At 37.2% G+C, this 13,766-nt stretch overlaps 1 protein-coding gene and 1 long non-coding RNA gene across 5 annotated transcripts; one reads left to right on the top strand and one right to left on the bottom strand.

Annotated features, from left to right (window-relative positions):
- The first annotated feature begins 1,560 nt into the window (after positions 1–1,560).
- LOC110962582 (P2Y purinoceptor 14) lies at positions 1,561–12,695 on the top strand. The gene is made up of 2 exons (XM_022210586.2): positions 1,561–1,882; positions 11,155–12,695. Exons 1-2 carry the CDS (start codon positions 1,726–1,728, stop codon positions 12,195–12,197), a joined length of 1,200 nt encoding a protein of 399 aa, XP_022066278.2. The 5' UTR covers positions 1,561–1,725; the 3' UTR covers positions 12,198–12,695.
- Positions 3,300–11,147, bottom strand: LOC127536781 (uncharacterized). Of its 4 annotated transcripts, none has more exons than XR_007945969.1 (4): positions 9,454–11,147; positions 9,205–9,393; positions 8,743–8,784; positions 3,300–8,700 (listed from the first exon to the last, which is right to left on the bottom strand). It is a non-coding gene; the product is annotated as an uncharacterized LOC127536781 (long non-coding RNA). The 4 variants fall into 4 exon arrangements; XR_007945967.1 differs by having other exon boundaries at positions 8,743–9,046; positions 9,236–9,393; XR_007945968.1 differs by having other exon boundaries at positions 3,300–9,046; positions 9,236–9,393; positions 9,454–9,516; positions 9,558–9,567.
- Positions 12,696–13,766: the final 1,071 nt, after the last annotated feature.

The following is a 13,766-nucleotide window of genomic DNA, read 5'->3' as shown; positions in this document are numbered from 1 at the left end:
TTTAAAATAACAGATTTAAATATTAATGTCAATAATATTTTTAAATAATATAATCAATCAGTCTTATCACTATGATTAATAATATAAATAAATGACTTAAATAATATTTTTTAAATAATATATTTTAAATACTTACTAATAACAAGATATTTTAAAGAAAAAGACATTTCAAATAATAATGTAATCCATCAATCTTATTACTATTTTTTATACTAAATATTTTAAAAACAACATCAATAAATTAATAATAATAATGACAAGAATAATAATACATTTTAAATAATAATAAAAACCTTTTAATTCTTCATTTGGACTATGAGTACAAAATAAATTTCATCATAAATCTTAAACAAAAAATAAATAAAATAAATGTGAGTTAAAAATAAATAAACCTCCAGAATTTATGGATAAATGAGGAAGTTTCAGCTGTGCAAAGATTCTCCTCCTCAGAGATCTTCCTCCTCACAGCTGGACTCTTCCTCCTTCTTTACTGGTTTTACTGGGAGGACAACGGTCGGAGCTAAAAGTGGAAGAAGTGGATCTAAAAACGGAATAAAAACATGAGAGTCTGAATCCCATCCTGTTGTCCTGAGAACATCTGGACGTTTCTGAAAACAGCAGAACATCTGGAGGGTTTTGTTCACTAAAGATCGATTCACAAAGTTTTTTTCTTGTTTTGTTTTCTGATATTTAATGTTTTATAAAAAGTTTAATCAAGATGCTATCCTGGTTTTCTTTTTCTCTTTTGCTTTTCCAGTATTTTATATTTATTTCATTATTTCTTAAAAACTAGTTTGAGAAGTTTTTATGTCACCATTTCTTTTGTTTTTTAATTGTTTCATATTTATTCCATTTTGTTCCGTCATATTTAAATAATGTTTTAGATTTAAATATTATTTCTTCTATAATTTGGTTTAGTAAGTTTCTATCCTGTTATTTATTTGGTTTTTACTATTTTTATTTATTTTATTCTATTTTACAAATTGATTTTCTGTATTGTCTTTTTAAAATATTTTAGATTTATTTTTCTACAATTTGAAAGATTTAAATTTTACTCAAAAAATACAAGTTGTCCTGGTTTCTCTCTAGCTTTTTTTTGTTCTTTAACATATTTTATATTAAATTTATTGGTTAGTTTAAAAGAAATAGTTGTTTTTACAAGTTGTTGTCCTGTTTTCTTCCTTGTTTTGTTTGTATTTATTTTACTTTTTTATATGTATTTTTGTCTCTAATTTATTGTTTTATTATTTATTTATTTAGTCATTTTTACAAAGTTTTCTGTTGTGCTTTTAAAATGGATTATTTTTTACAATTTCTATTTTTTTATATATATTTTACACATTTTGTTTTACTGTTTTCTGTCTGCTTTAAAGGGAAATTACATTTATTTTTCTACAAATTGTTTTTGCAATTTCTAAAAAAATATTTCATATTAATTTTATTATTATTATTTAGAATTGTTTACTTTACAACTTATTATCCTGTTTTCTGTCTTGCTTTAAAAAATAATTTTATATTAATTTACTATTATTATTATTATTATTATTATTATTACTGTTCAACCATTTTTCAACCAGGTTTTCTGTCTTGCTTTCTAAATATTTTACAAATATATTTTATATACATTTGATTTTTTTTCTAATTGTTTTTACAAGTTGTTGTCCTGTTTGATAAACATAAAGGAGATGAGAGCGACAGATAACCTTTAAATCGAGCTGCTGGTTTATGTTGAAACGCTGCAGGGAGGCGGTGAACAGGAAGTTTAACTCCTCCTCTCGCTGTAAAAACCCCGAAACCCACCGAGCTTCTCCTCAGTCTGAACAGCTGGAATCAGAGGAAACATCTGGATGGGAGTCTGACGGCACAGCTGCATGTTCGCCCGGTGAGTTCAGGCTCCGTTTGAGCCGCCGATGTTTGAGTTACGATCAGAAAACGAACCGCAAGAGGCAAGAAATTCTGATTATTATCTGGTTTTACTGACAGAATCACAGGAAAGCTAAAAACTGAACAAAAAAGTTTAGCAACAAAAGAGTTAGAATGAACTTATGAGAAAAGTTGAGACTGAAAAAGTCCGATTTATAAAGGTAAAAACCTGACAGAAAATAAAAGTTCTGGTTGAAATGTTTTCTGTAGAATGCGTTCTACTACACAGTCACATTCTCTTAAACGGTGTGCTGTCTTGGCCAAGAGATTTTTAATCTCAAGGGACTTCCTGGTAAAATAAAAAAAATTAAAATAAATAAAAACTAAAATAATGTGACAGAAAGTCCAACTTTTGACCAAATGTACACTTTTAGGATGACTGAGGAAAGTTATCAGACTGAGAAAAGGTAAAATTATGACTGAAATGCTACATAGTGCTGTCACATTTATGATTTAAAGGTTAGAAATACGATGGGAAGTCAAAAATATCATCAAAAAGTTAAAAATGATCACATTGTTTTCTTTTTTTAAAATTGTAACTGACATTCTAACTCATATCTTTACATTTAAATCAAATATTTTGACTTTTTCATGTATAATTTGATGTTTTAATCCATAATTTCAACATTTTAAGTCATTATGTTGTCATTTTTATTAAGAATTTTGTTAAAATTTTACTTCAAAAAGTACGACAGGAAGTCACATTGATGATTTAAAAGCTAAAAATATAATAGAAAGTCAAAAATTAAAAACCCAAAAGCAAAAAAACGATCATTTGTTTCATGTGTTTACTCATAACTGACATTCTAACTCATATTTTAACATTAAAATCCATTATTTTGACTTTTTTATGTAGAATTTGATGTTTCAATGCAGAATTTTAACATTTTAAATCATTATTTTGTCATTTTAATCATGAATTTTGTCAAGTTTTTCACTCAAAAAATATGATAGAAAGTCAAAAATATAATCGAAAAAGTTTTGATAATCTCAAATTTTTTATAACTTTAACTTCTGACATTTTAACTCGTATTTTTACATTTAAATCCATTCTTTTGACTTTTCATGTAAAATTTCACATTTCTATCCATAATTTTAACATTTTAAATCATTATTTTGTCATTTTAATAAAAAATTTGATATTTTAATCCATAATTCCATTGTTGTAAATCAGAATTTAGAAATTCACACTAAAATTTGAGTTTCTAACTCAACCATTTTTACATTTTATTCCATAATTTGAACCTGTAACTCAGATTTTTTTGTCATTTGGCTCGACTTTTAGATTTATCAGAATAATTATTAAATTTAAAAAGGCAAACATATGATATAAAAAGTTTAAAATGTGATGGAAAATCAAACTTATGAGGCAAAAAGTGAAAAGAGAATCTATTTAAATGCAACCTTCAGATGAACAATGTGCTTTGAACTAACATCAATAAACAGACTGAAGAACAAACAAAAGGAGCTGCAGAAACATCAGGATGGAAAAGACTCTCTACTCAGTTCTAAACGACAGACGGAAACATTCATCTAGTTAACTGTCAGGTTTGTTTGGAGGTTCCAGAATTTTCTACATCTAGAATAACGAACTAAGCACCAAAGAAACTAAAAGACACACAAAAAGACACAAAATTACCACAGAGACACACAAAAATACAACAAAGAGACACAAAATAAGCAAAAAGAGGCACAAAATGATGAAAGTAAGACACAAAGTAGCCACAAAGAGACACAAAACAACAACAAAGAGAAAAAATACCACAAAGACATACAAAACAACAACAAAAAGACACAAAACAACAACAAAGAGAAAACAATACTACAAAGACACACAAAATGACCACAAAAAGACACAAAACAACCACAAAGAGAAAACAATACTACAAAGACACACAAAATGACCACAAAAAGACACAAAGTAGCCACAAAAAGACACAAAACAAAAACAAAAAGACACAAAACAACCACAAAAAGACACAAAACAACCACAAAAGACACAAAGTAGCCACAAAAAGACACAAAACAACAACAAAGAGAAAAAATACCACAGACATACAAAACAACCACAAAAAGACACAAAACAACAACAAAGAGAAAACAATACTACAAAGACACACAAAATGACCACAAAAAGACACAAAGTAGCCACAAAAAGACACAAAACAAAAACAAAAAGACACAAAACAACCGAAAAGGTTCTCAGTCCTGTTTTCGTAGAACTGCAGGACTTTAAGCTGTAGAGAAAAATGAACCACAGCGAGTAAAAATGAGCCAAACAGCTCAGAGTTTACAGATTTAAAACAGCAGAGTCTCTGATCAGCTGCAGACGGTTTATGATCGTCTGTTTAAACAAAATGAGGAGGCGGATTTAAACCTGGACCACATTCTGAGCTGCACTTTAGTCTCACAGATAAACCGAGTCCTGAAATTCAAGTGTAAACACCAAACTGTTCTTCAGTTCTTCAGCTGTGAGAAGGTTTCCAGTGAATTCACCTCCTCCACAGTCTGCTCTGACGCACAGCAGCTGAGCGGATTCGCTGAACCAACATTCTCAGTTTGCATACGATGTTTAGTTAGTCAGAAACCAACCGACAACAGCTGGAGACAGAAGGGAAGTCCCAGTTGTTTTAGGTGTGATAATGTCGACAATGTCAGACCGTACGACCACAGAGAGGCTGAAAAGGACGACAGAGACTAAGACGCCAAAGACATGCAGACTGACCAAAGAGACACACAAAACAACCACAAAACAACCAAAAAAGACACAAAATAACCATAAAAAGACACAAAATGAGCACAGAGACACAAAACAATCAAAGAGAGACACAAAAATGGACACAAAATAATCTTAGACATAAAATAACCAAGAAAAAACCCCACAAAATAAAAATCTTCAAAAAGAGACACAAAACAACCAGAAAGAGAAACAAAATTACCAGAAGGACACACAAAATGACCAAAAAAAAGACACAAAATTTTCAAAAAGAGTCACAAAATGAGCACAGACACAAAACAATCAAAGAGAGACACAAAAATGGACACAAAATAATCTCAAAGACATAAAATAACCAAAAAAAACCCCACAAAATAAAAATCTTCAAAAAGAGACACAAAACAACCAGAAAGACACACAAAATAACCAAAAAGACACAAAATAACCAGAAATACACAAAATAAACAGAAATACACACAAAATAACCAAAAAAGACACAAAATAACAAAAAAGACACAAAATAACCAGAAATACACACAAAATAACCATAAAAGACACAAAATAACAAAAAAGACACAAAATAACCAGAAATAAACACAAAATAACCATAAAAGACATAAAATGACCAGAAAGACACAAAATAAACAGAAATACACACAAAATAACCAAAAAAGACACAAAATGTTCAAAAAGAGACACAGCATAACCACAAATATAAATATAGTTCAGTAGATAAATACGTCTGAGTACATGATTCAAACACGAGTCAAATATCTAAAATTCCAGGATGTTGGACTGCATCTGCTCAGATTTAGCAGTAAATAAACCAACCGGCTGGACTTTCTGACCCACAATCCTTTGTTAGTTCATGAATAAACAAACCAACGCTGCTGAGGGAGCAGCCAGACGACAGTTATGTCACACTGCAGAGCTGAAGGCTCATTATTATGATAAAAATCCGTCCCTAATATGTGAAATAGTGTCTGTTTATGAGGACATGAGCCATGAAACTATGAGGTTTAGAGAGCAGAAGGTTCATTAGTTCTCAGCAGTGAGTTTCTATTTCCATTTCTGTGGCTCTGAGACAAAGTAAACCTCCGATGTTCTGAGCATTTAACACCTCTATTAGAGAGTCGACAGGAAACAGACGAAGGAAATGAGGTGAGACAGGGAAAGAATAGAGAACCGACCAGACTGTGGATGTTTCAGTTCATGTTTCACATCTAAAACAAGACACAAAACGACCACAAAGACAAACAAAATGATTAAAGAGAGACACCAGGCAACTGCAAAGACACTTAAAGCAGCCATAGACAAAAACAACCACAAAGAGACACAAAACGACTAGAAAGAGACACAAAACGACCACAAAGAGACACAAAACGACCACAAAGAGACACAAAACCACAGAGACAAAACAACCACAAAGAGACACAAAACGACCACAAAGAGACACAAAACAACCACAAAGAGACAAAACAACCACAAAGAGAAACAAAACAACCACAAAGAGACACGAAACGACTAGAAAGAGACACAAAACGACCACAAAGAGACACAAAACGACCACAAAGAGACACAAAACAACCACAAAGAGACAAAACAACCACAAAGAGACACGAAACGACTAGAAAGAGAAACAAAATAACTGCAGAGACATGAAACGACTAGAAAGAGACACAAAATAACTGCAAAGAGACACAAAACGACCACAAAAAGACACAAAACAACCACAAAGAGACACAAAACGACTAGAAAGAGACTCAAAACAACTGCAAAGAGACACAAAACGACCACAAAGAGACACAAAACAACCACAAGGAAATTCAAAACAACCACAAAGAGACACAAAATGACCACAAAGAGACACAAAACGACCAAAAAGAGACACAAAACGACCACAAAGAGACACAAAATGACCACAGAGAGACACAAAATGACCACAAAGAGACACAAAATGACCACAAAGAGACACGAAACGACAAGAGACACAAAATGACCACAAAGAGACACAAAATGACCACAAAGAGACACAAAATGACCACAAAGAGACACGAAACGACAAGAGACACAAAATGACCACAAAGAGACACAAAATGACCACAAAGAGACACCAAACGACCACAAAGAGACACAAAATGACCACAAAGACACACCAAACGATCCAGAACAGCCCTAGAAACGGCTGCTTGGAGTTCGTAGAGTTTGAACAGACTTTAAAAGCAGCTCTTTCGCCATCAGTAGTTCATTTTAGCTGCTCATGTGGTTGGATTTATCGTTCTATCTTCTATAGAAACCCTTCTATCTGCCACCATCTCTGTCAGTGATGCTGAAGCACAGCTGCCTCATGTGAAACCAGGATCCCAGAGTAAACACAGGAAGTCCCACATGTGACTCTCACTTTCTGATATTAACCGTTTCTGACCACAAGTGAGAGGCAGAACGTGAACAGTAAGATCAATTTAATGTTAGCTACAAATGGTCGACTGTCATTTAGCAGCAGCAAGAAGTCACACAGTTTAAACTGGAGCTAAAGATAGGACAATAAAGACCAATAAAACTTGTCCAGAGACTTTAATCCACCACGAAGAGACAGAAATTACAAAACAGAGACGCAAACGACCACAAAAACCCACAAAATGACAATAAAAGAGCCCGAATGGCCACAAGGAGACAAAAAAAACCTTAAAATGACCAATAAAAGACACAAAATGACCACAAAATGATACAAAAATCACAAAAACTTAAAATGACCAAGAAGTGACTCAAATTGTGCACAGACAGACACAAGTCAAATGCAAAAAGACACAAAATGACCAACAAGAGACACAAAACAACCACAAAGACACTTGGTCATTTAAAAAAAAAATCTTAAAATGACCAATAACAGACTTAAAACAACCACAAAGAGCCACAAAAAGACCAAAAAGTGACTAAAACTGCGCTAAAATAGACACAAATCAACAGCAAAGAGACATAAAATCACCAAAAAGACACTCACAATGACAACAAAGATGAAAAATAATGAAGAAGAGATGCAAAACACACACACAGTTATCACAAAGAGACTTAAAATTACCAAAGAGCGATGCAAACCACCAAAGAAATCTACAAAATGACAACAAAAAGAGACTAAATGACCACAAAGACACACAAAAAGCTGCAAAAAGACACAAAACAACCAAAAAGACACTCAAATTGACCACAAGAAGACACAAAACAACCACAGACATTTTTGATAAAATCTCAGAATGACCAATAAGAGACTTAAAACAACCATAAAGAGCTGCAAAATGACCGCAAAATGATACAAAACCAAAAAATATTTAAAATGACCACAACAAGACTGAAAACAGCTGCAAACACACAACAGACACAAAAACACAACAGACTTCAATTTACCAGAAAGAGACACAAAACTAGCAAAAACACGTCAAACACTACACAAAGACAAAAAAGAACCACAAAGAGACTCAAACATTTTTCAAAAAGACTCAACGTGACAAGAAAAGACTCAAAATGACCAAGAAGAGGCTCAAAACAACCACAAAGACACACAAAAATGATTACGATCGTATTTCCCCTAAAGACACTCAAATGAACCACAACTAGACACAGAATGACCACAAACAGACACAAATAGACACAGAATGACCACAAACAGACACACAATGACAGAAATAGACTCAACAATGATTTGCGTGCAGCAGCGGGATCTAAACTGGGTCCAACAATAGAACCGGAGCCTGTTGGTGTGTGTTGGACGGCGATGAATCGGAGGGAAGCGTGTGTGAACAGCAGGACCAACAGGGTTTGTGTTTGTGCACGTGTCCAGAATAAACACAACGCCGCGTTCAGCAACATAAAAGGCTCCGACAGCAGACGGAAGCTGCTTCTTTGTTCATACGTGAATAAAACAAACATAAACCTGCAAGTAAAGGATGAACAGGAGTCTGTCAGCAGCAAAGTAGTAACAACGGCACTGTCGAAAAAGGGACAGGAACTGACCACAGAGAGACCTAAACAGACCCCAGAGAGACTTAAACTGACCACAGAGAGACCTAAACGGACCCCAGAGAGACTTAAACTGACCACAGAGAGACCTAAACAGACCCCAGAGAGACTTAAACTGACCACAGAGAGACCTAAACGGACCCCAGAGAGACTTAAACTGACCACAGAGAGACTTAAACAGACCCCAGAGAGACCTAAACGGACCCCAGAGAGACTTAAACTGACCACAGAGAGACCTAAACGGACCCCAGAGAGACTTAAACTGACCACAGAGAGACTTAAACAGACCCCAGAGAGACCTAAACGGACCACAGAGAGACTTAAACTGACCACAGAGAGACCTAAACGGACCAAAAAGAGAACTAAATCGACCACAGAGAGACTTAAACCGACCTCAGAGAGACTTAAACTGACCACAGAGAGACTTAAACAGACCCCAGAGAGACCTAAACGGACCACAGAGAGACCTAAACTAACCACAGAGAGACTTAAACAGACCCCAGAGAGACCTAAACAGACCCCAGAGAGACTTAAACTGACCACAGAAAGACCTAAACGGACCAAAAAGAGAACTAAATCGACCACAGAGAGACTTAAACCGACCTCAGAGAGACTTAAACTGACCACAGAGAGACTTAAACAGACCCCAGAGAGACCTAAACGGACCACAGAGAGACTTAAACTGACCACAGAGAGACCTAAACGGACCACAGAGAGACTTAAACTGACCACAGAGAGACCTAAACTGACCAAAAAAGAGACAAACCGACCACAGAGAAACTTAAACCGACCACAGAGACTTAAACCGACCACAGAGAGACCTAAACGGACCACAGAGAGACTTAAACTGACCACAGAGAGACCTAAACTGACCAAAAAAGAGACAAACCGACCACAGAGAAACTTAAACCGACCACAGAGACTTAAACCGACCACAGAGACTTAAATCAACAACATACACACAAAAATAATTAAATAGACACTCAAGTTATTGGCAACAAACCTTCAAAGTAATCACAAAGAGACTTGACATTACAGTAAAATGACTATAAAGTGCCACGAAACAAACACAAAGTGACCACAAAAAGATTTAAATTGATCAGAAAAGACGCAAAATGACCACCACGAGACACAAAACAACTAAAAACAAACTAAAACTGTTGACTGAAGGCCCAAAGTGACAACAACAAACACAAAATGACCACAAAGAGATGCCAAACGGCTAAAAAGACATTTAGATTGTTGACAAAAAGCCTCAGATTCACCACAGTGACACAAGTGACCACGAAACGACAAAAAAGATATTCATATCGTTGACAAAAAACTCCAAGTGAATAAAAATGTAAAATAACCACAAAGTCACACAAAACAACCTAAACTAAACCCAAAATTCCCACAGACACGCAAAACAACTAAAAAGACATTCAGATTGTTGACAAAAAGCCTCAAACTGACCACAGAGACAAAAACTGACAACAAAGAGATGCAAAACAACCAAAATTAGACCCAAAATGACCAGAACTAGACACAAGGCCACCTTGAGAGAAACTGAATGATCACAAAGAGACACAAAACAACTAAAAAGACACTCAAACTTTTGATTAAAGGCCTAAAGTGGTCCCAAAGAGACAGAAAATGACCAAAACGAGACACAAATCAACTGACAAAAAGGCTCACATTGAACACAAAGAGACACAAAAGAAGTTTAAATCAATCACAAAATAGCAGACACAATTTAACAGGAGTAACTGTGTTTAAACGCTTTAAGGCACTTTATGATTCTCCACAAACTGCATCAGTATTTGTGGTTCTGAATGACTGACTGTAATCGTTCCATCAGACCACTGAAGAGGAAGTGAATGTTTCCTTCCTGCTGTCCTCACCACCATCAGAAACACAATCAGCCTATCTCTGCTCTGACACACGAACACGGAGGGATCACTGAACCTGCTTCTGGTCAAAGTGTTGATGACTCCTGTTGGAACGTCAGAAAGAAACGCAAAACAACCAAAGGCAACACAAATGGTCAAGAAAGACACTCACATCGACAACAGAGAGACACAAAATGAAAACGGAGACTCAAATGAACTGCAAAGAGACGAAAAACAACTGAAAAAACACTAAGACTGTTGTCAAAAAGACACAAATTACCACAAAGAGACACAAAAGGACCACAAAAACACACAAAACAATTAAATAGACACTTTAATGGTTGATAAAAAGGCTTCAAGACAACATACACAAAGTGACAACAACGAGATGCAAAACGACCACAAAGACACGCAAAACGACTATAGACATGAAAAGACACAAAATAACCACAAAGAGACGCAAAAAGTGAATCAACTCAAACACAGAATGACTGCAAAGACACGTAAATCTCCAACAAACAAACGGATGTTTCACATATTTGTGGGTTCAGTTTGTGAACAGAACAATTTCTTTTTCGTGTCACTAAGATGTGATGAGATGATGTCACTGTGTTGTGTTTGTGTTTCCAGGGATGGATCACAGAAACTCCACCCCCCTTCCCACCAACCAATCAGACTTCAGCAGCGTGTTCACCCACCAGGTGCTGCCGCCGCTCTACCTGGTGATCTGCGTGGTGGGCGTGGCTCTGAACAGCGTGGCGGCCTGGATCTTCTTCAGGGTTCCTGCTGACTGCGGCCTGGTGGTCTACCTGAAGAACATGGCGGTGGCCGACCTGCTCATGCTGTTCACCTTCCCCTTTAGGACGGCGGCTCAGCTGGGCCTTGGCGGCTGGCGGCTCCAGGTCATCATCTGCCGCTACACTGCCGTGCTCTTCTACTTGTCCATGTACGTGGGGATCCTCTTCATGGGCTTCATCAGCCTGGAGCGCTACACCAAGATCGTCCGACCGTCCTCGTCCGCCTCCTCGTCCACCTGTAGGTCCAGGCTGGGCGGAGCCTCCTCGCTTCACCTCCTGCAGAGAGTCGGATTCGCCCGGGTCCTGGCGCTCTTCACCTGGAGCCTCCTGATTCTGTGCACCCTTCCCAACGTCATCCTGACCAGCCAGCCGGCCGACGAGCTGACCTCCAAGGACTGCATGAACCTGAAGACGCCGCTGGGCGTCCAGTGGCACAAGGTGTCCACATACTTCAGCGTGTCGCTGTTCTGGGCGACGCTGCTGGTCCTCGTCTTCTGCTACGCCTCCATCGCCCGCCGGATCTACCAGTCGTACCGCCGCGTCCGCCGCGACAACAGCGATGTCTGCCGCAAGTCCAACCGCAGCATCTTCAGCATCCTGGTGGTCTTCTTCATCTGCTTCGTTCCGTACCACGTCTGCCGGATTCCCTACACCCTCACCCAGACCCAAACGGTGTCGGGTTTCAGCCGCAACACTCGCTTCCTGCTGTTCCAGCTGAAGGAGGGGACGCTCTTCCTGTCGGCGCTCAACGTCTGCCTTGACCCCATTATCTACTTCCTGATGTGTCGAACCTTTAGGGAGTCACTGCTCAGAAAACTGTCTGGACGGGAGAGAAGGAGGTCGCTGACCACCGTCCAGAGCCTCAGCAATATCTAGGAGAGGAAGCAAGGAGACAAAGATAGGAGAAGGAGGCAAGAAGGCAATGAGAGGAGGGAATTTTTAAGAACTACAATCTGAACTTTTCTTGTCCAGGATCTTTCAACCACTCTGAACTGCCTTCATGAACATCTGTGTTGCCATGGAAACACAGATGTTCAAACATGAGCATTAACTGTGAAGTTCAGCAGGACTTTTATTCTCTTTGTTTCTCAGAAATATGTGTAAATGTGGAGTTGTGAATGTTTGTCTGTAAATAAACAGGAGTTTGTATTCTAGCATCTGTAAATATCAGCAGCAGTAGCACAAATGTGATTTTAGTTTTATTATACGTTGAAGAGCGAAAAGGAAAGAAAAGGGAAGGAAGGGGTGGTTTGGAAGTGAAACTGAACAGTGATGACTGGACATCAACCTGTGACACTTCGCTCCGCTGCAGAGTTTATCACGACACCGTTTAACTTCTCAATAAATTCAGCTGATCTGGTTTTGTGGCTCTGAGATCACGAGTCCTTCGTCTGTGAAACTTCAAACAATAACCTGATCCGAGTACAGTTTTCAGTCTGAGGCAGCCTCGTGGTGGGTTCTTCTGACGTCCGAATCATTAAAAAAGCAGCCAGGGTTGTTTAGAACAGTTTTGGTTCTGCAGGTGTCAGAATTCATCGAAGCAGAAAAAACACATTTAAAAGATATGAACTCTGTTGAGATTCTTTTCCGTCACCAACATCATCAGGGAAGCATCTGATCTTGTTAGATTCATCCTGAAAGCAAAGATCCAGACAGAGTCAAAACCAGATCAAAAACCAGTAGAACAACAGGTCAACCTACACAGTAAATTCTCCAGAGTGAAGTGTCAGAGTATATTATCTCTATCGGAGTTAGTACAACAACAGTCAGAGTACAGCAGGGTGAGATAGCACCCAGTGTTGGTGTAAATACTGAGAGTAAAAAGATGCAGTGTCAAGGTACAATCATGGACAAACGTAGCTCCTCAGATATTCTGTTGCTTCAATAATCATCTAAAATTATGTCTGCAGTGAATTACTAATGTACAAAACATACACTACATCAAAGGTTTATTATTTATATGGTTTATTATACTCAACATGGAACAGAGGGCTACAAAAAATCTATTTTAAAGTACAAAACAAATGCCCGTCTGAATTTGACAAAAAGCTTCAATCTCTGCATAATTTTTAATAAACTTTTAACTACCGACAGTGAAACAACACAGATAAACTTACAGAATCAGTCATCAGCTTTTAGACAAACTGTCTCTTAGACTCTGGTTGTAGGTCCAGGTGGTTGTGGTGATACTTTATCTCAGGTGAAACTTGCTGAACATTTTCTTATCGACAGACATTACAATTTACCAATGTTCCCTAAACGCCTCGCATCGCAGGCTGCTGCTGGGCAGGAAAAGACTAGACTAGAACGTTCTGATGTCACGTTTGTCCACTACAGAACCGAGCGATTTCTTCTGCATGCGATCTTTTCTGAGTGGAAAAACCAGCACATGTAGATGAGCTTCACATTTCAGCAGAAAACCACATTTATAAGTGTGAACACCAC

The sequence above is a fragment of the Acanthochromis polyacanthus genome, chromosome 13 (assembly GCF_021347895.1).
Source record: "Acanthochromis polyacanthus isolate Apoly-LR-REF ecotype Palm Island chromosome 13, KAUST_Apoly_ChrSc, whole genome shotgun sequence".
NCBI classification, from domain to species: Eukaryota; Metazoa; Chordata; class Actinopteri; family Pomacentridae; genus Acanthochromis; species Acanthochromis polyacanthus.
The sequence above is the reverse complement of the archived record's forward strand: the minus strand, read 5'-3'. Positions and strand labels throughout refer to the sequence as shown.